At 47.1% G+C, this 25,997-nt stretch overlaps 12 protein-coding genes across 12 annotated transcripts; 7 read left to right on the forward strand and 5 right to left on the reverse strand.

The window, feature by feature from the left end:
- Positions 1–261: 261 nt before the first annotated feature.
- Positions 262–867, forward strand: RhiXN_02311 (uncharacterized protein; the record flags this gene model as incomplete). The annotated part of the gene is made up of 4 exons (XM_043322130.1): positions 262–359; positions 410–533; positions 595–600; positions 652–867. 4 exons carry the CDS (start codon positions 262–264, stop codon positions 865–867), a joined length of 444 nt encoding a protein of 147 aa, XP_043187953.1.
- Positions 868–2,782: 1,915 nt separating this feature from the next.
- Positions 2,783–4,354, forward strand: RhiXN_02312 (uncharacterized protein; the record flags this gene model as incomplete). Its single annotated transcript, XM_043322131.1, has 3 exons — positions 2,783–3,295; positions 3,412–4,146; positions 4,229–4,354. The coding sequence occupies 3 exons, from the start codon at positions 2,783–2,785 to the stop codon at positions 4,352–4,354; spliced, it is 1,374 nt and encodes a 457-aa protein (XP_043187954.1).
- Positions 4,355–4,554: 200 nt separating this feature from the next.
- On the reverse strand, positions 4,555–4,866 carry RhiXN_02313 (uncharacterized protein; the record flags this gene model as incomplete). Its single annotated transcript, XM_043322132.1, has 1 exon — positions 4,555–4,866. One exon carries the CDS (start codon positions 4,864–4,866, stop codon positions 4,555–4,557), a length of 312 nt encoding a protein of 103 aa, XP_043187955.1.
- Positions 4,867–6,636: 1,770 nt separating this feature from the next.
- On the forward strand, positions 6,637–7,412 carry RhiXN_02314 (elongation factor 1-beta; the record flags this gene model as incomplete). Its single annotated transcript, XM_043322133.1, has 4 exons — positions 6,637–6,698; positions 6,737–6,923; positions 6,976–7,282; positions 7,342–7,412. The coding sequence occupies 4 exons, from the start codon at positions 6,637–6,639 to the stop codon at positions 7,410–7,412; spliced, it is 627 nt and encodes a 208-aa protein (XP_043187956.1).
- Positions 7,413–8,933: 1,521 nt separating this feature from the next.
- On the forward strand, positions 8,934–9,245 carry RhiXN_02315 (short chain dehydrogenase; the record flags this gene model as incomplete). Its single annotated transcript, XM_043322134.1, has 3 exons — positions 8,934–8,947; positions 8,997–9,030; positions 9,081–9,245. 3 exons carry the CDS (start codon positions 8,934–8,936, stop codon positions 9,243–9,245), a joined length of 213 nt encoding a protein of 70 aa, XP_043187957.1.
- A 162-nt stretch (positions 9,246–9,407) lies between these two features.
- RhiXN_02316 (oxidoreductase family protein) lies at positions 9,408–10,271 on the forward strand (the record flags this gene model as incomplete). The annotated part of the gene is made up of 6 exons (XM_043322135.1): positions 9,408–9,541; positions 9,570–9,684; positions 9,791–9,865; positions 9,932–9,970; positions 10,021–10,107; positions 10,164–10,271. 6 exons carry the CDS (start codon positions 9,408–9,410, stop codon positions 10,269–10,271), a joined length of 558 nt encoding a protein of 185 aa, XP_043187958.1.
- A 305-nt stretch (positions 10,272–10,576) lies between these two features.
- Positions 10,577–12,127, reverse strand: RhiXN_02317 (cytochrome P450 family protein; the record flags this gene model as incomplete). The annotated part of the gene is made up of 8 exons (XM_043322136.1): positions 10,577–10,729; positions 10,789–10,967; positions 11,036–11,077; positions 11,134–11,372; positions 11,436–11,499; positions 11,555–11,863; positions 11,920–11,929; positions 11,987–12,127. The coding sequence occupies 8 exons, from the start codon at positions 12,125–12,127 to the stop codon at positions 10,577–10,579; spliced, it is 1,137 nt and encodes a 378-aa protein (XP_043187959.1).
- A 2,110-nt stretch (positions 12,128–14,237) lies between these two features.
- Positions 14,238–15,424, forward strand: RhiXN_02318 (glycosyltransferase family 32 protein; the record flags this gene model as incomplete). Its single annotated transcript, XM_043322137.1, has 3 exons — positions 14,238–14,713; positions 14,770–15,055; positions 15,131–15,424. 3 exons carry the CDS (start codon positions 14,238–14,240, stop codon positions 15,422–15,424), a joined length of 1,056 nt encoding a protein of 351 aa, XP_043187960.1.
- Positions 15,425–15,888: 464 nt separating this feature from the next.
- RhiXN_02319 (uncharacterized protein) lies at positions 15,889–16,368 on the reverse strand (the record flags this gene model as incomplete). Its single annotated transcript, XM_043322138.1, has 1 exon — positions 15,889–16,368. The coding sequence occupies one exon, from the start codon at positions 16,366–16,368 to the stop codon at positions 15,889–15,891; it is 480 nt and encodes a 159-aa protein (XP_043187961.1).
- Positions 16,369–18,550: 2,182 nt separating this feature from the next.
- On the reverse strand, positions 18,551–19,458 carry RhiXN_02320 (uncharacterized protein; the record flags this gene model as incomplete). Its single annotated transcript, XM_043322139.1, has 2 exons — positions 18,551–19,202; positions 19,346–19,458. The coding sequence occupies 2 exons, from the start codon at positions 19,456–19,458 to the stop codon at positions 18,551–18,553; spliced, it is 765 nt and encodes a 254-aa protein (XP_043187962.1).
- A 1,225-nt stretch (positions 19,459–20,683) lies between these two features.
- On the forward strand, positions 20,684–22,218 carry RhiXN_02321 (import receptor subunit tom40; the record flags this gene model as incomplete). Its single annotated transcript, XM_043322140.1, has 6 exons — positions 20,684–20,731; positions 20,807–21,059; positions 21,125–21,282; positions 21,334–21,429; positions 21,488–22,069; positions 22,123–22,218. 6 exons carry the CDS (start codon positions 20,684–20,686, stop codon positions 22,216–22,218), a joined length of 1,233 nt encoding a protein of 410 aa, XP_043187963.1.
- Positions 22,219–22,441: 223 nt separating this feature from the next.
- On the reverse strand, positions 22,442–24,473 carry RhiXN_02322 (ABC transporter; the record flags this gene model as incomplete). The annotated part of the gene is made up of 8 exons (XM_043322141.1): positions 22,442–22,638; positions 22,709–23,076; positions 23,134–23,202; positions 23,268–23,426; positions 23,712–23,872; positions 23,938–24,187; positions 24,256–24,308; positions 24,363–24,473. 8 exons carry the CDS (start codon positions 24,471–24,473, stop codon positions 22,442–22,444), a joined length of 1,368 nt encoding a protein of 455 aa, XP_043187964.1.
- Between the last annotated feature and the right edge of the window lie 1,524 nt (positions 24,474–25,997).

The raw sequence follows: 25,997 nt of genomic DNA on the forward strand, positions 1-25,997 counted from the left end.
AGTTCGGGAAGATGACAGCGCTAGAGCAGGGTCAAACAAGGTGGAACAAGCTCCAGGTAGGAGTTATATGCAAAAGAGCCATTTTCTGACAGAGGACAAATATCCCGATGATGGAGAGCAGTAGTGATGCACACAAATGAGAGAACTGTGCCGAAATTGCAACCGGATCCACGGTTGTGGGCTTGGACCGGAATAAAGATCGCCTTGCGCCATTGTGGGATTTACGGCGACTTGGAATTCTCTGACCCCGACCGAGTTATCATGCCGCCTGCACGCACGTCGCCTACTCCTAAAGACTCGCGTGCGGCGAGGGCTGCTAGGCGGGATCGAGTCGTCTTGGCCGAGATTGAGCTATGGAGGTGAGCTTGTTACTTTTGTGTGTGTGGACTGCGGGGCTGAGTTCCGCTAGGTCCGTTGCTGGACAGATGGCTACGCCTTCACGACGGAGTAGCGGCGGGAGCACAACCGAGGGGTCTGTGGTAGACGAGAACGGGAGTGTGGCGGGCACAGAGGAAGATGCAGAGGATGAGACGGTGCGTCAATGACTATGGGTTAAATTTCCGTCATGCTCATTGGACCACCTTTTTGTTGCAGCGTTCCGTGGCATCTGCGAGCACCAATCCTCGTTCGGCGTCCTCCCCTGCGCCCTAGACAGCAGACGATGGGTCTAGTGCGAAGAGAGGGATTGCGTCCGTTGCCGAGTCGTACTCTGTCCTTTGGGGCTTTGATCTCTCGTCTCCCAGCACTGTCACACCCGAGATACAAAGTCTCGAGTTGCAAGTCAACCATATGGCACTTGTCGAGTCTCCCACTCCCAATCCCCAGCCACCTTCAACTCCCCGTCGACGCAGCCGCCTCCGACTATAACAATACAAAAAAAAATACAGCTCATCTATCCTTTGATTCTTGTTCATGCCCACCTTTGGTCTATGCCTCCATTCGCCCGTTGCTATTCGCCCTCCCTTTTTTTTTTCTCTCTTTTCTTTTCATCCCATGATCCTTATGCTTAACGACTACTCCCACTATCCTGTTTTTCTATATATATCGTCCCCCCCCTCGTTTCCCTCTTGCCTACCTTGATTGTAACCCTCGTTCCCCTTGGCACCTTGCCGAATACCTTACTTGACATCCTGTAACCTTAGCTTGCAGTCAATATGCCTTGGCGTCCAATCCAACACCATAGCTACACTAGACTCAGATTAATTTTTTATCCATTCTAGTCTACGATCTCCAGCAACCGGAGCAGGCCCCGTCAAAGAAGCTTAAACCGTAGTGATGTCCCACCAAACGCGGGGGATCATCCCGAACCCCAGAACGCGTGTTGGAGGGGTGTCATGAAACGAAGATGTTCCTCGAACACGTTGTTTTCTGACGACGCGGGTTGACAAATAAACATCCGGGATGTGTTTGGGCGCATCAAAACACGAGGCACGTACAAATATGGAAAGAAGGGCGGGCTGAATTTAATTCGATGGGACGGTTGGGATTCTAATTCATTTCTCCTCAGCTGTTGTTCTTGTTTGGATACGGAACTGGGTTTTGTATTGCTTGTGAGGTTCGGACCTTGTCCTGCGCGCACGGTGTTTCGGTCGTGTGGGGGATGGGGTCTCGAATTTGATGAGGGGAAACTAACTTCGGTTGGAGTGTCTCTCTTCAGTCTGAGCACGGTTTCAATAGTCGATTTGAGTTCTAAGAAGGCTAGTATAGAATATCGGAAGGAGCTGCACCAATTGAATCATGTAATCCATGCATATGCGCTCTGATTCCTTCATTCGTGCAGGTCGTGGTCTATCCGTGAGATAATAGTCCACAGCAATCTCCTTCTGTTTCAACTGTTCACACTCCCTGGCCAAGGTCCTATATCGTTTCATTTGTACTCGATAGAGGTGTCGGCGCTTTGATTCAAGTATAGCAATGTCACTGTGGTGTGATAAGATCCTGAAAATCAGTACATCAGTAAAAGATTCCTTTTTTCAGTAGGATATGGCCTAAAATTACAATGTTAGTATGCCTCCCTCAGCATGAATCAGACTATGGAAGAATTGATACTTAAAATCAGTATGTATTGATCTTGATTTCAGCTCAATTCTCACTTAAATACACGCACTGATTTTCAGTATTATAACCTTGTACAGTGTGTGTTGTGTATATTCTTCATTCAAGAAGCTGGTGGAAGTACTATAAATTAATATATACAAATTCACAGGAGTTATTAGAACCGATAGTCTTGCATGCACGTTGGACATTGCCTAGTTGAGTTACAGAGGGTTTCCACTGAAAGCGTTCACGTCCAACCTTTGGGATGAGGGAGCTGGTCCGATGTCGTGAAAGCATAGAGGCGGAGCACGGCGCAATACACATACCCTTTCCGCGTCCAATATACGGGATTTATTGAGGCTCCCAGTAAAGCCGGATAGCAAAGAACAACAGACTCGGAATCCCGTTACGGTACTGTACGGTAATGCCGAGATGACCATATAGGCGCTCGGGTACAAATGGCATGTTGTGACCAATTACAGAAGCCCCTGACATGATTCTCTGAACCTGTTGCTCCACGCGATCATCGCATTGCGCAGTTCCTTTCACCGCAACTGACTACGCCTTGCTCTACTATAATACGATTGAGACGACCAAAAACATTTACTCTCTGCTACCACGGTACTTTAAGCCTTTGCAGTCGAAAAGTAGTTTTTTGGCTGTCTGCGACGGTGACGAATTTACTCGACTCTCAACGAACAACTAGTTCTCTGTTCGGTCTCTCGCTCTTTACGAACAATTCACGATGACGAGTCAACCTCAGCCTTGGTCTCATCACCCTCCGGCGCACTACCAGCAACCGAGCACCGATCCGCGAGGAGTAGAGAATTATCTTGCGTCCCAACAACAACAACAAGCGGCGTACTCCCAACCCCAACAATCTACATATCCAAACCAACAACCAATGTATTCGAACCAACAACCAGGATACGCCCAACAACCGGTTTCGACTTACACTCCTCCCGCTCAAGCCTACGCCCAGAGCCAACCGCAAGTATACACACCAAACTCGGCGTACCCACAACACGCTCCATCTCTACCGCCTCCCCCACCTCACGGCGCCAATCGACAAATGTCTCTTCCTCTGAACGTTTCTCAGGGACCTAGTGCATTTGTCCACCCGCCTTCTGGACACGCTCAACAACCAACTGATACGTCTGTAGAAGCACTCGATTTGGCAGAGTATTCTGCGAGATTGAACGCTCACCCATCAATGCCCAAACTCAGTCCGGGTATGGGTCTCCGGTCCCAAATGGTAGTTCGTATGTTCAGCCTCCCTCGAATCCTCAATCCGCGCACTCTCCATCTGCGTATGGCGCGCATCCTCCATCGGGGTACGGGACACCTCCCAATGGATATGCGTATGGTTCACAGGCCCAGAATCAGCCGAACTCGGGGTATCCATCTCAACCTCCTGCCAACTACCCATCTCAACCGGCTCATCAGCCACAACCTGCTTCGAATTATAATCCCAAGCCACCTGTGCGGGCGGGTACAGCCAACGTGGGAGACTTTATCGACGTCGGGCCGTTTACGTATTCTGGCATTCGAGAGATGAGTCCGCCTCCTAAAAGGCAAGAGTCGCCTCAGCGGCCTGTGAGGCAGGAATCCCCACAACGACCGCGCCATGAATCTCCGCTGAGACACGAGTCGCCGCAACGACGCAACGAGTCTCCGCAGCGACCCCAGGCCCAGTCTCCCCCTCCTACTCGGGGCCACTTGCCGTGGGCATCGGAAAACACGAATACCAACGATCAAGACCTTGGTGATCCGGACTTGGTTTACCCGCCTTCTACACCGAACCGAAACGACGCGAACAGTTTTCCGTTTAATGTCCAAGCCGCACAAGAGGCGGCCTCACAGGCCTCTCATAGTCCCGAAGAACACAACCAAAACGAGACGTCGTATTTCTCGCCCGATCCGGAAGCTCCATCCAAGCAAGAGGAGAAGAAGGATTGGGGTGTGAGAGACGGAGAGTGGGGGCAGCCGGGAGATGTGAACGAGGACGGCAAGTTGATTTCGAATGGGCCGAGGAAGCGGATGGCTGTCAGGGCGTTGGAGGTGTTGTCTGCGATCGGAGCGGTGATTGCGTGCATTTATGCGTTTGCTGTGAGTGGGCATTTCGTGTTCATTTGGGATGCCATCCCAGGTGTATGACGTCATTTGAAACTCACTCGATTTGTGCGCACAGGTTCCCAAACCGAATCCGGCTGCGCCGCCTGCATCTAAACCCGCCGTATACGTGATTGTGGTTCTCGGGTTTGGAACATATTTGTGTTTGCATATATCTACATTATCCGAGGACTCTTTGGAGTAGGGGTGAACAAGGACGACCCATATGCACATGCGATGGTGCTCCCTATCTCCCGACACCGTCCTGGCCAGTCCAAAAAACACAAGAACCAGAGCAGCGTTCAAGTAAACCTGATCGTTCCCTCTGTCACTTCCCCCAACCGCGAAAGCAACCTTACACCCGGTGTTCCATGGTCCGAACAACAGGCTTCGTCAAACAACGTGTTACATCCTACGAACGCGAAAAGGCCCGTCTTTCAGCGCGTAGGGCTTTGGTGGGCACTGGGACTTGACGTCTTGGGCGCGCTCGCGTGGGGGACTGGATTTGTCCTCGCGATGGTCGGGCCGCGGTGTCCGGTCGGTGGGTACTCGGGATGGTGCGACGCGTTCAATGGGGCCGTTGCGTGCAGTTGCATTGGATGCGTGTTGTTTGTTGCGTCCGGGGTGCTCGTGGGACGGGATTTGTTCGCCAGTCGACGGTCCGATCGGAAGCTTGGGAGATATTAGGCACGCGAGAGTATACTGTGCGTGTTGCATGGTTGGAAAGTTTAATTGAACTTGCTACTTGATTTGGCTTAATTTTTTAACTTGATGCATGACTGGTGTTGTGATGATTACCCTTGATGGACTGTAGCATTTGTTCGACCGTGATAGATTGTATGAATTAGTTCGTTGGACGTTTATATCGGATAGATATGATTATAATCGAACAGTTTCGTTATATACGCAGATGAATGTTGTTGCGGAATCTGTGTGGTCCTGATGATTCTGGTGACTAAGCTAGTGGATCTGTGATCACTGTAACCCCCCACAACCTCCATGGGTCTCGAAAAGCTCCTAAGCGCTCACCAGCCATAAATCTGGACAAGGACTTCAGAGAATGGGCATAAAGTTCGGGAACGCTCCCGGAGTGCATGTTATGGAGTATTCGCGGAGTGCGCCGGATCTGTTGAGTCTAAAACGAGCATGTCCTCCGAAACCTGAGCATTCCTGAGCACTCTGGGGCTTTTTGAATCCCCTTATTAGAGATGACTACGAACGCAAGAGACGCTCGCTATGACCTCTCTTTGTACTCTCACCCCCTAAATAAACATGGGGCTTTTGTTACTCCCTACTGAAGCTATCGTGAAGATATTACAATACACCTCCGCCCGCGATGGCAGTAGCGAGTTTTCAGGGCACAAACAGACACATGAGATTCCATCGGATAAATTTGTGGGGAAGTAGTGCGTCCTGGATACTCTATCAAGACGATAGACATAAGGTACCTGTTTGGGGACACAGGCGTGCGTGTGTCTACTTCCAGTAGATGAACACGAGAACTCGTGCTGTAAAAAATATTTCATTTTTGACCTTGACCAGCACCGGAATCGTCATGAGACCCCAGTTAAAAACAGATTACGAACAGTTCCGCCTGAGCGTCTAACTGCGCGGAGGATGGATTTTCCCATCGAACGCTTGGCCCGAGTACGTGTTATATGCGGGAGTTGATTCTCATTGATTCAGTGGATTGCCTTGTGGATTACCTACTTAAAGAGCCTAAGGATGTCCTGAAAAATTCCAAGCACGTTATGATTTATGATAAACATAGTCGGTTGGGTTTTCTCATTTATCGATTGAGATCATTGACCCAAACATAATCTTCTAGTTGTGATTGTGATTGAAACCCCTGTTAGTGCTTACCCAACTCGAGAGGGTCTTCTCGTATAAGCTTTATAGTACATCAACCCCGAATGAATTCGATACGCTTCTGCTATAGCTCTGCTGCTTAGAACAATGATATTATATGCGCATGACCGGTGGTTCGTGCGAAATCCAGGTCTTGGGAAGAGACATTAATTGGGTAAACAATCTACGAGCATTATAGTGGCCTATTCAATTCGATACTAATATCTACGCATATAATGGGCAGATTTAAGCTCTAAATACTCACGGCTTTTCTACGGGGCACGCATGTACTCGTATTTGGGAAGTTTGTGCCCATGTGATATTGGCGCTTAATTTTTGACGATCTGGTCCCTGGATAAGAAGATCACCTATCGCCCTACGCCAACCTAAGTACAAATAAAAGGCGAAATCTTTCCTCTTACCATCACATCCCATATCTCCCACCTTTGCGCATCCACAAATGGCTTTCTCTGATGTCAAGCAACTCGACGAGCACCTTGCTACTCGTTCCTACGTCGAGGGGTGAGTGTTTAACTCTTGCCCTTTTTGCATATCGCCACGATCTGCCGACTTGAATGATGAGTTACCGCTTTGGTCCGTGTTTCTGAGCCAGCGGATTAAGACCCCGCGCCATACACAATGTCGACAACTTTTACCAAGCCCTCTGACCCTATTTCTTCTCTTTCCGATCCCATGCTTTTGTACGGTTGGCAAGATACTAATACCCAACTTATTACAGCTACACCCCCTCCCAGGCTGATGTCGGCGTCTTCAAATCGCTCGGCAGTGCCCCTGACAAGGCCACCTACCCACACGCCGCTCGCTGGTACCTCCACATCAAGTCCTACGAGGCCGAGTGGAACTCGCTCCCCGGCGACAAGGCTGCCTCTGAGAAGCTGTTCGGCGGCGCTGGTGCCTCTGCTCCTGTAAGTGTCTTTTGATAAGGCAAAGCATTGTTTGCTTATCTCCCTGTGGTAGGCCCCTGATGCTGGAGGTGACGATGATGATGAAATCGATCTCTTCGGAGAAGATGATGACGATGAAGAGGCCGAGCGTCTCAAGGCTGAGCGTGTTGCCGAGTACAATGCTCGCAAGGCCAACAAGCCCAAGACCATCGCCAAGTCGGTTGTAACCCTCGAAGTCAAGCCTTGGGATGATGAGACTGACATGGCTGAGCTCGAGAAAAGTGTGCGTTCGATTGAACAGGAGGGTTTGGTGTGGGGCTCCTCCAAATTGGTGGCCATCGGTTATGGTATTAAGAAGCTTCAGATCACTCTTGTCGTTGGTACGTATACTGCTATGAACACCAGCGATATGAATACTGACGTAGTTTCCGTACCACAGAGGACGAGTTAGTGAGCTTGGATGAGCTCCAGGAGAAGATTGCCGAGTTCGAGGACTATGTTCAGCACTGATGTTGCTGCTATGCAGAGTGAGCTTGGCTTCTCCTCGGTGGGAAATATACTGATTCGTGTTTCTATAGAACTCTAAACGCGGCCTATACATGGGGATGCAAGTGTTTCTTACATTGGCGGAATGTAGTCTTACATATTTTTGAATGTGATGAAGTTAAAGTACAAAAAAGCGAGTGGTCTGTTTATACTATTTGCTCTATCAAGCAAGCGGCGCAGATATCGGTTCCTAGCATCGCGTCCTCGGCTTGTGAAGAGTTTTCCAACCGTGAATATCTGTATGACTTTGTTTATATTCCAGTTGAAAGTTAGTCCTTTTAAATCATTCGTTCGCAACTTTTCTTGTGCTCGTTGGGTCTGGAATGATTATGACACGGTAACGTACTGGTAACGTACTGTTCTCAAATGGGTTGTCCAGGCAGTATGCTCACAAAAAAATCATTTCGAGCTCACCCTGGTAGTGTATGGCTAATGCTGATCCTATTGCTCCAGTTTTCAATTTAATGGTTATTATAGCAAAGGTTCATACAGACCTTCAGTACCAGTAACGCATACCGTGGCTGCTTTCTACGCCTCCATAGCTGGCGTGAACGACTTTAGCACCATGATGCGATTATCGTATCAAAATGTCGCTACAAAGAGCCCTCATTGATAAGTAGCTGTGGTTTGGTGCTACATATCGTGGTTGAGGGCATAGTAGTAGGTAACAACCATGCAAGCTTTGAAGTAGACTCGCTCGCACCTTTCCGTTTCATCCCATGGATTCGTATTGGAGACGCCGGTCCAATCGCCCAGAATGAGAAACCCGCTAAGAAGATGTGAAGTCTGGTCATGAGAGCAGATCAACGGTGATTAAATGTTTAGTTAAATTAGAGTTTAGTATTCAATTATGTTTTCACCTATGTATGCGCTCTTACCTATGGCCCACAGCCGTATTGATCTATGGGGCTGAGGTGCACGTGGGCGAGTTCGTCCGACATAATAGTATGTTTTTGGCGTAACAATGCATATATACGAAATAGACTCCGAAATAAGTAGCTTCTACATTTCTTTGATCCCATTTAAGTGGGAGGCTTCGTGCTATGAATTCATGATTGGCCGATTTCTAACGCATTGAGAGAGGGTCACGATCACGTGTCACTTGGTCGCCTGGCGGTGATGGCGGACAATGGGAAGACCGCGCGTAGCCCCAGATCCCCTGAGAGGTCACCACCCACTAGCCCAAGTAGAGCTAAATGCATACCGTATCATCACGATTTACTATTATATATGCATCTCCGTCGAGGTCAATATCATAAAGTTGGTCAGCGCCCTCTCCTTGTCCTCAGTCCCCCGCTGCGTCATATTTGTTCGCCCCGGCCTATTTTAGCCTGCTCTTTCTTATCCTAGTCTCCTCCCCTTCGTGCTTGGATTTAAGCTACACACTGCTGCCTCTTTTATACCATAGGCAACACATTTTCTCAAGGCTTTCCACCGAAGCCTATCTTTACTGTGGAACAGATCCCGGAATTAACCGGACAGGTCATGATCGTTACTGGGTGAGACCACATATTTTATCACATTCTGTCAGCTAACCTCGTAGCTAAGAGGGAATACCGGAATTGGGAAAGAAACTTGTAAAGTTAGTTAGCTCTATTACCGGGCCTTGGCACCTTCTCAAGCTTCCCGTAGGCGCTTCTCAATAAGAACGCCAAAGTTTACCTGGCTGCTCGTAACAAGTCAAGAGCAGATGAAGCTATCGAATGGTTGAAGAACGAGACCAGTGGAAAAGCGCCAATATTCTTGGAATTAGATCTGGCGAACTTTGCTTCGATCCGCAAGGCTCGAGGAGTTTAAGAGGTACATGCGTTCCATGAGGTATGATATTTACTTAATTTTGGCCGAGTGTTTAGCAAAGAGACAGAGCTACATGTTCTGTTCAACAATGCGTGAGTAAAATTTTGTAACCGAATTAAATATATTTCTACCATTAAGTTTCCCGCTTGAACCAGTGGGGTCATGGTGCCACCAGTGAGCAGCGCACAACGGAGGGCTACGACCTACAGTTTGGGACGAACGTCCTTGGTCATTATTTATTTACCACCTGCTCCTACCAATGTTGATTCATACGGCCAAGAATTCCCCGCTCGCTCGTGAGTGCACATTTTTCTTTGCGCATAGTCAAGGTTCTCATTTCATTGATGGACACGCACGAGTAATCAACACCTCGAGTAGCGCAGTCTATCATGTCCCCAAAGGTGGTATTATCTGGGAGACTCTTGGAATGATGCTTCAAGTGTGCAGGCGTGCAAAACTCTAGGAACACACAAGTTGTATTATCAGAGCAAACTTGTGTGTATTAGCAACCTATTCCGACATCGTTGAATCTCACAATTATCTAGGGGAACGTCCTGTTCTCAAATGAACTAGCCAGGCGGTACGCTAGTCAAGGGATAATCTCATCCTCACTCAACCCGGTACGTACACAGCCAATCTTCACATTTTGTATATAATTAAATATTTTTATAGGTAACTTCAAACAGACCTTGCGGCATCTGAATTGGTTTGTTGTTGGACTCCTGGTGCGTTTAATAGATGACAATACCTGAATGCGGCTTGCTAATTGACCCAGGGGTTCTTCCTACATCCTGCTAGCTATGGAGCTCTTACTCAGTTGTGGTCTGGTACCACACTCGATGGCGAGAGTCACAGTGGCAAGGTCAGCCACAGGAAAATGATAAGAAAGAAAATTGATACCTACGTTTTGCTTAATAGTTTCTGATTCCATGGGATCGCGTTGGGGACGCTGGGCCATATAGCCATGATAAAGAGCTTGCTGAAAGGCTATGGAATTGGCTAGAAGAGCAGGTTAAATGCCATTGAATGTGGGGCTGCATTATTTTCTCAAATATTATGCCTTTGGCTACTATTCGTGGATTCCGGGACCAGACTGCGGGCCAGTATGACCGAATCACTCTTCAGAAACACCTTCAGAAAATTCACGGATCTTTAGAATATATTAGAAAGTACCATGGATGGTTTTGAAGGATCTAAAAGATCTCTGGGTGTCACAACGCTACTGGCGGCTGTTGTATTTGAGTGCCCTGAACTATGTTGAGCAAGACTTACACGCCACGTTATTACAACAAAGGGGCTGCATATCACTATAATAAAATTATCTCGCTATTCTACATAGATTTCCATCTCTCCAAAGATATATAGCATAACTTTGGCTGCTTTGTAATAGTTTCGATCGCCTCCCAAGTGCCAACTTCATGAGGTACTGGCTTGAAGAAGAAGGAGCGCGCCATTGCAGCGACGAAGTGTTTAAGCTGTAGAACCTATGATCCGGGAGCTTTTGAGCAAGAAGTTAAGAGTAAAATATACTAATGAGACTCACAGCAAGTCTCTGTCCAAAACACGCCCTGTGTCCTACACCAAATGGGAAACTAGGCCCGGCCAGCCGATTGAAGGTGCCATCTGGCCTTAGCCATCGAGTAGGTCGCCATTCGTTCGCGTCTGGACCCCATTCCGATTCGTCTCTGCTCATCATAGCAGTAGCAAACATTAGATAGGTTCCTTTGATGATTACAGTTTTAGTTGTATCAGGGTGATGTAGCATATCATTACTGAGCATAGGCTCTCACCTTTTGGAATTAATCTCCCAAGAGCTACTTCATCCTGAAGTACTGAGCACAAAGAGTCAACTTGATCAGCTGCTATGATTAATTCGTCTAAAACTCACGTTCTCTTGCTATAAGAGACCCGATGCCAGCATGTCTCAAAGTTTCAGCTACAACCGCCTCTAACACAGGTACGCGATCGGAGTCATCAAGTAACTCAAAATCTAATGGCCCGGTTGCATCACCATCACGATTGAATACACTACAGACTTCTTCATGAAGACGACGCTGTATTTGGGGATCAGTTGCCAGGTACTTAACCAGCCACCTGAGCGCCGAAGCTGTTGTGTCCTGACCAGCACTGGCGTTGAAATTGAGTTACCGAAAAGATTAAAACCACAAATAATAAAGAGTGGCTACTCACAAAACATACATCATCAGTTCATCAAGAATTTCGTCTTTCTCGAACTTCTCTGCGCCTTCTCGTGCTTCACGCTGTATAATCATATCCAATACGCAGTCCGCATCCGTTGCAAGTGCAACCCTTTTCTTTTGTGATGTTTTCTTGTTCCCGAGCATCGATGATAGCATCGTTAAGGAATGAGCTTATTAAGTTGTACTGCTTTCTCCATGAAGGAGATGCATAGCAAGACACGACAGCGTAAACTGAAGGAAATGCGGCTCTGCTTGCCCCATGCATACTCTTCATCATTGCGTTGACAGCGTTGTATAGTGGAGGTACTTCTGAACGCGGGATTAATGCTATTCCGTCTTTCTTTTGAGGAGGATTGAGCTGGAGAGCAGCTCGCGTAGATTCCACACATCCAAGTGGGTGTCCCATGATGATGTTCACTAAGAGCAAGCCACTGGATTAGTCGGGTTCAATATGCGTAATAATACTGGCGCACATATGGTATCCTGCAAAGATCTAGTAATTAACCATCAATCGCAGATACCAGGGCAAGAATTACTAACCATTGTTGCCAATTGGATGTCAATCCCTGCCTCAAATGCACAGGAACCTACGGTACCCAACTTCTCGTCCCATAACTTCATTAGATCGCTTGCACCCATGGCCACGCGAACAGACATTCGCTCGAGATAGCGTCGACTCATACTTAGCGCAGTAAGACGACGATGCCTCTTCCATTTCTCGTCTGCGATTATAAGCGATTTTAGTCATCCGATTTTGTATACCGAGGTATATTTATTTACTTGCAGGCAGTGCGATTTGACTATTTGGAATGACCGTCGCAAACCTGTATTCAGCCCGGTTGATTGTAAGGAATATAATAAATGCTCAGGTCTTGGTGCTTGATACTAAAAGTATATGCACATATGTTTGATTCACTCTGCTATGCTGATCAGTGACCTTTTCTTGAACCAAAATTCGCTGCATCTCTTTCCTGTCTGAAATGATTACGGCAATTTTATTTCTGAACAAAACCTTGCAAAAGGTTGGTTGCCATAAACAACATTGCCTATCCGTAGTTGATGCTTACCTGATAAATTGCACCATGTTTCTTTCCCATATTAGATAGAAAATCCACGAGTGATATCTTATCTTCCTTTGCGGCTTTGATAATACCAGGAATATCTCCCCAGATACTTGTTATTGGATTGTGCGGGATACCGGGTAACGGCTTAGGCAAGAGCCATTGATAGCCAAGCCAGGTCAGCAGAGATGGCAAAGCCAATATAGCTGTAGTTTTTATACACATGTATATCATAATGTATCTTAATATGGGACTGAAGGGGGAGGAGCGATCAGAGAGTCCATTGGGAGGGCGTACTTATCTGATCCAGGCACCCTACAATCACAAGCTCCAAGGAGTGCCACCAGCACTGGCCGGAACACTTTGCCGGATTTCTACAAAATTGCTGGGCTTGCGAGCGCTTGGAAGCACCCATGGTTCTCCATATGTAGGTTTGGTCGTTGCGCTTTGCTCAACTCAGGTAGATAAGCATCATTTGAATCTCCCAAAATCGCAACACTAGCTGACTAAGAATTTGAGAAGCTCGGTGAGCATATGGAGAGCCATTGTAGTCCTGAGTGCTCGTAAATCCTAACGCTATTTGTAGAGTTCTCCGATGATCACTTGCAAACATTTCCGAGTGGTTCTAAAACGGCTCTTTGATCCTATGAATCAAGTCAATCTTGGGCCCTGTGGAGTTTTGCTCGACGGAGCCTGCGGAGGCCGCAAAATATCTACTGGGCCGATCAGGCCGGAGCAGGTACCGTTTGTCACTCACTATGCATCGTGCTTGTGCATTGTTCATAGTACCACGTTTCGGCGCTTGCGCCCTTATCTCTTCCCTTCCTTACTACGTACTGTGAGCACAACGTGCTCGCAGCAGAGCTTGTCACGTCCCATTATCCCACTTTTTTCTGGGAGCCCCACCCACCCACACCTTTTCTATTGGCATGCGACCCGGTTTGGCCGCCCACCCAGCTCGCTTGGTGGCTCAGCCCTAGTAGTACCCCGGTTCAGCGTCCCGCCTCTCTGTTCCCACCCTTCTTCTGTCTGCCAGTCCTGGTCGTATATGTATTTCCTCATTTGATATACTCTCATTTTCCTCTCTTGTATGCGCCAGCCCGAGACCAAGTGGCGAGTTACGATTTATATATGTACTTTCAGAAAGTGTATATAGTATATAAGCTCCTAATGCTTGAATAAACATCCAACGCCAGGTAAAGTTGTTGCGGTAGCCAAGACTTGCCGTATTTTGTGATCCTATGTATCTTTTCTCTTCCCTGAATACGACCATTAGACCTACCCTGTAATGCATAATAATGATACCTTTAGATGCGTAGGTACATAAATCACGTTGTAGACATGGCGATGTTATGGGGTAGACAGAAATATTAGCTCTACTTGGGTTTGGCGGAGGGGTTCTCACATCAGTCACATGACCGTGCGGAACTGATCCGTGATCCTAACTGATTCGCCAACGGCATATGACGTACTCTTGCTTCTCTGTTACTGAAAACCATTAGGCAACCTGCGGATCCCACACAAACTTTTGTATATATAGGCAATCAAGCGTAGGGTATGGTGGACTGGCACTCAAGATGCGCTTGTGGGCGCTTATGCTGTGATAGTTTGGATGACTGTTGATTGTTTGAATTGGCTGCGGGTCTAGGTGTCAGCTCTGAATCTATGACCCTGACATAAGGACACACATTCTCGACCAAGGCCAATTCAATTTGCTCTCCCCTTCCACCATGCATACTTTTTCCTACCGCCGACCTCGTAATCTCGTATGCTTGGCTTTTGCCGGATTCACGGTCCTGCTGACATCTGCTGTCTTATTCGCCGAGTATAGCTCGATAGAAACAAAACATACGCTTTGTGCAACTATATTGCCCGATACATCCGTCAGTCGAACAACGTACACGTTCAACGAAACTGCGCCTCGCGCCCGAGCGATCAATCCGCGTACACTTATATCAACAGTAGCAGCCGGCCAACGCGTCTCTGCTCGATTTATCCACCAAAGCTGGAAAACTCACGACTTGAAACCTTCGACTGTTCCCCTCGCCGATAGTTGGCGTCTTTCTTATCCTGGCTGGGAATATGTACTATGGGACGATGCCGATAACAAGGAGCTTGTGCGAGTCCTTTATCCCCGGTTGTTAGCCACGTACGAAGCACTGCCTCGCGAGATCTATCGGGCTGACTTCGTGCGAAATCTCTACATGTAAGCCGAGTTCTTCGCATTGGTTGTTGCGCGCTTATATCTGAAATTACGTTTAGGCATGCCTTTGGAGGTATCTACGCCGACCTGGACTCCGAGGCTGTCGCACCATTGGAACCACTGCTTTCCGCTTCATCCGAGCGCCTCGCGGAATCTCCGTCCACCCCTGTAGCCTTTGTGGGGGAGATGGTCACGGCAGTAACCCTGCCCACGCGGTTCCCAATGCATTCTTCGCTGCAACAACCCCTGGCCACCCCTTCTGGACCGTTCCAATCGACTTTGCCGTTGCCTGGACTTCCAACTGGACGGCTAAAAAAGCGCAAGACGAAAAACCTGTTGATCCAGGTATGTATTTCCTAATTCGCCCATAATAACTCTGATTCAACATGATCCTCGTAGAATTCGTCACCGGCCCCGTAGCACTGCGATACTCGCTGTTTGTGTACTCTGATCCCACCAACTGGCCCAACTCGGACCCTCCCATATTGTACGCTTGAACAACTCTGCCCCACTTCCCCCGCTTTCCGAATTGCCACCCCGGGTTGCTCCCAACGCTACTGCGCCTCCTATCGCACTACTTCCTCCCGATATTATATACCCTTATTCTTGGGATACCCCTCGCCCTCAACTCGGAAGCGCTGCGACCAAATGCGTCTGCTGGATGAACTGGAGGACATACGATCGAGAAAAGTGCAAGTCTCGCGTTGGAGCTAGATGGGTGATAAATTATTGGAGTCACGGGTGGTAACTACGATGAGTGGTGTTATCAGGTCGACGTGATATGGTGAGAGGAGAGATATTTTTAGTTCCTTGATATTTTGTGTATATATAGAGTCGCTTTCTCTGCTCTTGCACATTTCTGGCTATGTACGATTATATTTAATTACGAAGACACATAATGCGCAGTAATCCTAGTTCCTTTCAAGCATGTTCCTTAACTGGATGTAAGAAAATGAAGCTGCATCTATTGTCGGCAGCTTTTCAAGTGACTTCTGGCCCAAAGCTGGCATGGATTCAGCTGGCATAATACAGGTTAATAAGAGTGGTATGATTATTCAAACGTTATTGACGTATACATGGGTTTAAATATATCTTCTAGTTGGATGTAATTAATCGTTTGACGAAAGAGGTGCATAAAAACAAAATTGAGCTTACAGTCGCCCAGCCGTTCGTGGAATTCAGGCATCTTCCAACCGGTTCGACGCAGTCAAACGCCGGCTATAGTGGTCATAGAGATATTCAGTGAAGTCTTCGAGATTACAATGCGTATTGTACCCCCATCGCAAGAATACACCGTCTGCTAACTTTGCCATGGTTTTAGCAAAGTCTTCGTCGCTTTGTGTTTCCGGAGAGTCAATCTTCAGCTCCTTCAGCCACCAGTCTATACAGTGTGGCAGGTAGTACGGAAGTGGGCAAGGGGTCCATTGTGGGAGGGTATCCTCTTCAAAAAACTTGCTACTTTCTGAGGAATAGCCCATATTTCTCGACCAATGAATCTCGGGATGGGATATCACAACATCTTCAAGTCCAGGAAGTTCGTTTTGTAGCTCTTCGATTTCAGCAAACTGTGCTTCGAGGCTTTGAAACGGGAGCTTCGGTTCGAATACGACAAATAGGGCGACGAGTTCATCATAACAAAGCCCGGATGCAGCGAGCATCGTTGCGACCCAAGTCAACGAGTCATGGATAGGTGCCGAGACTCCCCTCTCAATCTTTTAGGAAAACACATATGGACAGTGATACCATGGACGCAGCACAGATTGGGATACGCATCGTAGCTCTCTCGAATTAAAACTCCAACATCGTGTGCGGAGAGATCGAGTATTCCACCCAGCTCAAACCCGCCCTTGGCGAACCCAGGATAGATGTCGGCGTGCATATGCATGTAGGATTCATCACAGCGACAAAAGAAAACTATAGGGCGGTTTTGACATAGCTTTCTCAATGAGATATGACCTGGCAGTTCGATCAGAATGGCCAAGTTGGGTAAGAACGTCGGATCGGACGCTGCCGAGTCCAATTTGTGCTGGAAATGGACTCCACTTTGAGAATGGAAGTTATGTTCAATTTTGTCATAATCAGTACCATAGATCTGGAGTCTTGTGAGTGAATTTGTGGCGCTTAATACATGAAGCATTAGGGTAGGTGCGACTCCGAAAATATCTGGCCACGACTCGGACAAAAAAAGTGTGTGACTGAGGCAGAGGGATTTCGTTCTATCGAGCATGTGCATAGCTTTCTCATTGAGGCAAAGTCTAAGCAACTGTATTGGTGTACTGAGATATATGTCCTTGAATAAGAGCGAAGTGCAGGATTTGTGAAACCATTTGCTACATAGCACAAGCTTAGCGCGGGTCTCAAATGATGAGAAACATGCCACTAGGTAGAGTATGTCTTCCGGAAGTCTAGGCACTTGAGCAGATGTAGAAGATAGATGTTGATTCACAAGCTGTTGCATAGATGTTATAGGTTTATCGCAGTTTGAGGGGGATGTCAAGCCTGGCGGGTACGGTAAACACAGACTGGATTGCCTTGGACGTGCTACTCTTTATTGGTACGCGATGATAAAACAGCTTGCTCCGAACAAAGCCTCTATGAAAGCCTCTTGGGTTCGCAGGCGCTCGGGAGTACCCGTGGTTCTCCGCCACGCGTACACTCACTGAGCACCATAAAGCCTCAGCCAGCTGGCTTTTATGCCATTTTGGGATACTAGTATGATTTATCCATCGAACTTAGGTAAAACGCGTGGGTGCTCGAGGAAAGCTGGATAGACGTCCATCCTGAAGGTGTTGCATATGTTTTGCAGTTCTGTCGCGCTTCAAGATAATATTGAACCTAGCAAGCGCGGTGATGGTAAACTGGCTTCCTTTAGACAGAGCGTGGTCGAGTCGGTACATGAACTAGCGCACGTGATGGGTTGGATTGCCAGTCGGGATGCCAGGTTGTTATTAATTCATTTGATCGGGCGTGACCACGATCACACGTATTATGTTCATTGTTTTTGCGCCTAGTATTGAAAGATAAGCTAGTATCACATATGGTGGACCCGAGATCCAATAGGTTACACTGAATCTCTATCAATTTAGAGGTGTTGGGTTGTGAACGGACGATTTAAATGCAAAAGGTATGCGTCATGTACGACAAAGGTACTCTGAAACTAGCCCCCACCTAAGATAACCTAATTGCATTTTGAGGTACACTAAATCCCAGGAAAGAAACGTAAAATAGCGTGTAATACTGAAGAGAAAGTCATGTGGTAGTATCGCCTTATATATGAGGTGGTGCGACGTAGCCGGCGGGACGACGGGTTTTCAATATCACGTGGCCGCCGACTCGTCGGTGGTCGCAAACATCGACCACGCCTGGCCGACGGACGATTCGAGCAACGAGCTCATTGTCTTTTCTCCTGACCCCCATACATGTCACCACGTCTGCCGAGCGCATGTAGCCCACCCGGCCCGTGAGTCGTACTCACGTCTCTGGGGCCCCGGCCTCGGGGTCCCCAACCTGCTGGTTACACTCGGCACCGTGGCGACCGGCCTTCTATGTAGACGTGCACGCATACATGAGCAGGTTCCGAGAGCGAGAGCCCCTAGGCCCAGTGTGAAAATGGGCACGCAACTGGTCAGGTACAGCCATAAATGTACTCGTGAACAAAGGTATACAGTCAATAAAACGAAGGCTAATTTGAGCATGGACCATTAGGAATGCGATTAATTTATACATAAGTCATAGCCTATCGCTGGGTAAAAAGGTACATACTGACGAGACTAGTACTATATACATTTATATGACATGCGACCACCAAAATGTTTCTTTTCTCCAGCCAGCCCCAGGAAATTAATTTCTTTTTGAGCGGTTATAGTACTTGTAGAGGTCATCGATCAATTCTTCGGGGCTACAAAGTATGTCGGGATCCCATCTTAAGAATACGCCATCCACTAATTTCGCGATGGTTTCAGCGAACTCTTCATCGCTCTGTGTCCCCGGAGATCCGAGCCTCAACTCCTTCAGCCACCAGTCTATACAATGAGGTAAGTTAGATGGACAAGGTGTCCACTCTGGGAGGGTATCTTCTTCGAAGAATCTGCTTTCATTCGCGCGGTCGCTCATGCCTCTTGACCAAGATAACCTGGGATTCGATATAGAGATATCTTTGAGTTTAGGAAAGTCTGCATAGAGCTTTTGGACGTCAGCGAATTGTACCTCGACGGTCTGAAACTGGGGCTTCGGCTCGAACGAGACGTGCAAGGAGAAGAGTCGGTTGGAAGGGATTTTGGATGCCGCGAGCATCGTTCTAGTCCAAGCCAATGGATCAACGACAGGCGCTTGGTTTCCTGACTTGATGGCGGTAGGAAACCGCATGCTGATAATGATGCTCGTTGGACAGTATAATTTGGGAGATAAATCATAACTCTCCCGAATTAAAACTCCAACATCGTGCGCGGAGAGGTCGTGAGCTATGTCTAACCCCGGCCCATCCTGATTGACGCTAGGACAAATATCAATGTGCATATAGCGAGGGTGATGGTGGTAAAAGAAAACGATGGGACGGTTTTGACAAAGTTTTTCCAGGGAGAGGTGATTCGGGAGCTCGATTATCGTCGCCAAGTTAGGTAGAAATTTGGGTCGGACGCTGCTAAGCTGAACCGCTGCTGGAATTTAAGACCACTTTGAAAGTAGAAGTCGCCATCGCTTTCATCGATTGCGTCGGTGCCGTAGATCTGGAGCCTTGTGAGGGATTTCATAGCTCTCAGGACACAAACGATTAGATCGGGTATTACTTGAAATACCCGCTCCGGCCACGAATGAGATGAGAAGAGCCGTCGACCAAGGTAGACGGATTTGGTCCTCTCGAGCATGCGTATCACCTCCCCATTAGCGCAAAGTCTGATTAGCTGGTCTGGCGTATGAAGGTATATGTCTCTGAGTAGGAGTGGCATGAAGGATTCGTGAAACCATCTGTTACACAGCACAAGCTTGGCGCGAGTCTCAAACGACGAAAGCTGTGCTATTATGTAGAATATATCATCTGGAAGTCTGGGAGATCGGGGAAAGCTACGTGATATAGGCATGTCAAGATGGCGCTGCATATCGGTTAAAGCTTTGTCGTACTTGCAGGGACGGTTGGTCTAGTGGGCGTGGTACCTCAAGCTGGTTTGCTTCGAATAGGATACGGTTAAATTGGTGCGTGAACCAGCACACGTGGAATATGAATCTTAAAAAAAAGCAAGCTAACATACGTGGCAGCCTAGGTGCCGGCCGTACGTCAGATTGATATATTGGTTTAATAAAATATGACAATTGCAACGATGGTACGTCTCAGGTCTGCCTTTTTTGCACTCCGCAATTGATAGGCTAAGTTAGAATTGAAATATCTACAAATAACCTAGTACTCGATATCTTGCTCTCCAGTTTGCAGTTCGGGAGCATTGAGCTGTGATCAAATAGCTCTAAGATAAAAGACGCCACTTAAGGAAGATGTAGCTTTGAGACTAACCTTCATCTGAAATAATCTCGTTAGGTTTTGGAGCACCCTGTTACCCGAAAAAAGGAAATTCCACAAGCTCCAGCATATAATTTAAAAGAAACGCAAATAAGGAATGATGTGTATGCTGGAGACAAGAGATTCAGCGATATAACATCGGTTATAGAAGTATAATGGTGGAAAATTACGCATCACTTCTACTTCAGGCACACCTTTTCCTTCTCCACAGGAACACACGATCAAATAAAAGGCAATATTTTCATTGAGTTGTGACCTCATTTTTCAGATAGGCCAGGTAGATATGCAGCCGCCCAGGGCTCCACTATGGATGCTGATGCTGAAGACGTGCCTATGAGAGCCGACCAGAAATGATTTATGAATAGGAGCACTGTGAATAAAGCAGAAGAGATTTTCAATCTCCATTGATGAGTGCGATTATATCCCCAATTAGCTCTCCGGGTACTAGGAGTAATATTTCACAGTTCATGATCTTGAGCAGGCAAGCAAAGGTGTCAAATTATGGTGGTTGTGAAGTGAGTATCATGTGCTTAGTCAGCTGATGAACGGAACGGGTAATGTAACATCTTTTTGCTCACGAAATCATCTAGTCTTTGCGATTCGCTCAACCTTCATCAACCCACGATGGCCTCCACATCGTTTCCCGCCCAGCCCAGCGAAAAGCGCCGACTTTAACTTCTGCTCCCGCACCTCCGGAGACAGTAGTTACTTCCAGCCCCCTCGCTGCATTCGCCGCCGCAGCATCCCCGTTCGTCAACACCTATGGTCGATTTGCATCATGGAAGGCGGGCCTCGGGCTCACAAACCCCGGAACGACAGAAAATATGCAGAAGGAGGTAAAGAGTAAGTGACAATGCTATTTGATTGTATGCACAAGAGAGGATTCTCATCTGATGGTGATCTCACAGTGACCCATGCAACCAATCACATCTTCGATGGTGCACGAGCAGATCTCTCCAAGGCTCTCTCGTTCAACCCTGCTTTCCAGGTCACACACTCTTTCAACCTTGCATCTTATAACAATCCGGCGACTTATAACTTCGGAGCAGTATTCGCAAATGGTGATGTAAGTTGTGTAATTGTAATTTTTTATTATCGAGCTTACCTTATCGATAAGCTCTTCATGCAAGGGGGCTCAGACCATGATGGAAATGTGACTGGGAGGTTAAACCGAGGCTGGTCTTCCAACAATATCACCAAGGTCCAAATGCAGGTAATTTAATTTCGCTCCCAGTTTGAATCTATCCCTAATTATACTATTGTATCCCTAGATTGCCAATAATCCCAATGCACAATCCATGCTGCAGCTTGAACAGGACTACCAGGGGCAAGACTACTCTTTAAACCTTAAGGCGATTAACCCATCTCCCATCGACGGTACCGGTATCTATGTTGGCTCATATCTTCAATCTGTCACCCCTCGCCTCGCTCTCGGGTTTGAGACCGTACACCAACGAGTTGGACCGGGAATGGCTGAGAGCATGACTTCATATCTCCTTCGCTGGACATCGCCACCTTCTCCTGTATCTTCGTTATCTGCTGCCGCTGGTGCTCCCGCACCCGGTTCTCATGAACCTGGCAAGTGGATTGCTACCGCGCACTTGCAAGCACCAGGCATCCTCCAAGCAACTTACTGGCAACGTCTTAGTGAAAAGGTGGATGTCGGCGGATTTACAAATGATCATTGCTCCTGGGAGGAGAGACGCTATTGCGACGTTGGTGCCAAGTGGGATTTGAGGATGAGTACCATGCGGGCGCAGGTTGATTCTACTGGAAAGGTAGCTGCCTTACTGGAGCAACGATTCGCTCCGACCTTTTCTTTCTTGGTTGGAGGGGAAATCGACCACGTAAAGGTAAGTAAACCGCAAAACACGCATCAGCGCAGGGTCTAATTCGAATTATACAGAACCAAGCCAAAGTCGGTGTCGGTATTATGCTAGAATCCAGTGCCATGACAGAAGAAATGATGGCTCAGCAACAGCCTCCAAGTATTCCCGTGTAGATGGCCCAGCTCGTGGCTAACTACGATCAAAACATTGTGGCGGCCAACTGTTCCGTTATGTACGTATTTAGAAGCCCATTTATTAGGCATGTATAATTCATCATTTGGAACTTGAGTTGTCTGTATTAGAGTTGTACCCCCGACCACCACTCCTAGTTAACATATAACTTCTGCATTATAAATCTAGAGTATACACTAATTGGGCAACTAAGTCCGGTCAAACTCAGGGTGTGCCGTTTTGGTTATGGTATGCACTACTATCGCTTTCCTCAATTCCGTGGCCCGTGACGTTGATCCACCGGGTTCCAACCCGTTCACTTTGATCGTGTGAGTGAGTGATCCAGACAATGGCCTTGATAGAAGACGAAGATTTGGGCAGCCCAGTTAGAGTCTTTTCAACCAGTGCGCTGGTTTCGCTGTCTAACGCGACGTCGGCTCTGAGCCACAGGAATATATAAGATACATCCTCATTTGAGAGCATAGTACGTACCATCTAGAAGCAATATTTCTGTTCCGCGTAGACCACACGCAATCGCCAACAACACCCTCTGAGCCTCTCCTCCACTCAATGTCGCCCATTCCCGGCTCCAGACATCATCGGAGAGTCCCCATTCCTTTGCAATTTGGAAAGGGTCATGGGGTCCCGTTTCAAGTTGCGTCCGATCCTCATCGGGTCGGTGTTCCTGTGACGCAGTTCCAAAAGTCGAGTTTTGCGGCCTCTCCTTGTGAACAGCACGGGAACTGAATTCATTGATGGTCGTAAGAAAGTGACGAGGAGTTGAAGGAAGCATCGAGGGGCGCTGAGGAACATAGAGCACTTTGGTGCGGTACGTGGGAATTCCATATTTAGAAGGGGCTCTACAACCGAGGACCGGTCAATAAACAAAGCGAGTTGCAGGTAATTGATACACGCACTCGCCATGAAAACGAACATCTCCTTTACATACGTTCAGTTGTGCCAACGCTTTCAAAATAGTAGTTTTCCTAAAATGTACTACTCGGTAAGCACGCTGGCCAAGAGAATCACCCGCTATTTCAATCACACTTACCCCCCTCCACTTCGACCTTGTAGGACTAAAATGTCCCCTTCGTGGAGGTCAAAGGATACATCGCTAAATATGGCTGTGTCTTTGTCCTTTAGGACACTTAGATTCCTTGCCGAAAGGAGCGGTTGGTTGGTCATGGTGAACAGAAGGTCTTCGACAGGCCTGGGATGACGTCACGTTGTTGAACAATTTTGTTTGGCGCTGGCATTTGATTTGGTGGTCGTGGCTACGATACCGTATGAGCTTAGCCTGTTGGCCACGAGGCTCACGCACAACAAGTTTGATCCATGGCCTGAGTTAATACAAGTTATGTGAAGAAAATAAAATTTTACTTTTACAGGATAACCCCATACGTTATTTATTTGGAGGTCGGCGAATGCGCCCTTGTTGGGATTTCAATCACGATATCCAACTCCAGGTTTCGAGATGATGTGACGAAGTAAGTACCTTAGAAGGCCGCCTGCGTATGCACTCTCCCGGGGAAAATATTTTCCAGTAAGTCGAGTATAATCGGCAAGCGTCTCCTCACTTGAAAAGTGAATAACGGGCTGTTGAGTAACAGGCGTATCAACGAGGTCGACTATATTGACATGCACAGACTTGACCAACTATTAAATTTGGTATAGATATGAATAGATATTACCACACGGGCTATGACTTGAGCCCGACTCACCTGTCTGCAAGCCTGCAACTCGTTTGGTATATTATCCAGGTTGAGCACCAAGCACAGGCTTTTCCAGGCGGCCAGACTATTTGGATCCGTCCCATATATAGCGTTGAACTCTTGAACTAATGCATCTTTAAGACGATCGCGAGCCTCCTTCCGTTCTTCATCATCTTTCTCCCAACCGAACCAGTCACACATGCGATAGAATTCAGACATGACCGGTTGTGAGTCGTCATACACGAAAGAAGAGTATTTCCTGAAAAACGCTTTCAGGAAAGCTCGCGGCTGCGAAGATCGAGGCTTCGGCCCCCCGGCTTTGTTTACACGGGTTTTTTCTTTGACCTCGGACCAGCAGCCTTAGGGTTGCTTGAAGCATTCTAAACAAAGTATAAAAAATATGATCGGAAACAACTACTTTGGATAATACTTACCTTCGGTGGCTGGTGTGAGTATGGACACGACTTTCGACAAGACCCGTGCTTCCGGAAATGCTCACATGGCTGAGTAGACTGAGCAGATTGAGTTATTTGTGGGGTCGACATCAGTGCGACTGGACGTAGCATTCATTCGAGGGAATCAGTGGCAATAAGTCAATGAGTACGGAAGAGTTAGTATCTGGGAATCACAGATGGAGTGACTGATCTCTGGGTTCGAAGACACGTGCCACGCAAACAAGAGGGATTAGCCACTCGTGCTCACATAAGCAGAGCTATTCACTCTTAGTGCTCTCAATTTGTGGCTATCAGAATGGAGCTTCGCGCTTAGCTCTGGGCGATTATTGGCGTGAAATGCCAGACACAGTAGCAATGGAATGTATTTTTACAGTTGGTTACTGTGTTTCGTGTATCAGATGAGCTCTGTTGTTCAACTCTCTGGTATTTAGTGATGTTGCCAGCAATCTGATCATTTTTGGAGCCTTAATTTTAGCTATGTATCGGCAGCTGTTTAAAGTTATGATACTTTGGTACAAAACAAAGTATCTTATTTGGTCACTGAGATTACACCTTGAGGCACAACTACATAGCAGCATAAACTAACGATTGTATCAATACAAATGAGATAAGAGCCAAGAAATAAGAGTGCGATCAGCTCAACGAGGTAGATATCGACATCCGCCATACCCAAGTAGAGCCATCGTATGTGGTGCATCTCAAAAGCGTAAATCTTGCAGTTACCCACCCATATATACACACAGAGACAAAAGTCGTGTCTTATATGCGAAGTGTCAGCAAAATCCGAGCCACTGTCCACATGAGTCCACATGGCCATCCTTCTGTGAGCTACCAAGCTGTAGATAATGGATTTCTAAGTGCGGGCGATTGGCGAAGTCCCGACACGATGAGAACTTTTCGGTACCTTTAAGACTCATAGTGATATGTGCTGTGTGTGAGATTTCGCCTCCCTGACTAGTACTATTCCGTGAGTTCCTCTTTAACCTCTTTGGCTCTTACGTGTTCTTTCCATCTTTTGCCTCATGCGGCCTCCGTTATTCGACCTTAAATTTATACCTGAGTACTAAAGAATGACGATGTTATGCCCTATCTAGCACTATACAAGGTTAAAATACTGAAAATAAGAATGTGTACTTAAGTGGGAATTGAACTGTAATCAAGGCCAATATATGCTAATTTTAAATATCATTTCTCCCTTGGTCTGATTCGTACTGAGGAAAGCATACTGAAGTCGTAGTTTTTAGGCCAAATTATACTGAAAAAAGATGACTTTTACTGACATACCGATTTTCAAGATCTTATCACACCACAGTGTAGTATGTAAACTATTTTATTACCACTAGACTTGATGGAGTTTCATGTATTCTATTTGGACGCTGTCGCGCTGAAAAGGTACATTCAAACCTCGTACTGAAGTTCTTCGGAATAAACGAACTTATTTCAACGGACACGTTGAGCATGAGTTATTCACTGAAATTCACTCACATACTATATCAGTCTTGTAGCTTTACTATCGCTATATGCAGCACGCAACATCTTTCATAATCACGATTCGCATGGACATTGTATCCACGAGAAGAACTCTCCCACACGAGATTACTATTGGCTTCTGAT

The sequence above is a fragment of the Rhizoctonia solani genome, chromosome 16 (genome assembly GCF_016906535.1).
Source record: "Rhizoctonia solani chromosome 16, complete sequence".
Classification (NCBI taxonomy): Eukaryota; Fungi; Basidiomycota; class Agaricomycetes; order Cantharellales; family Ceratobasidiaceae; genus Rhizoctonia; species Rhizoctonia solani.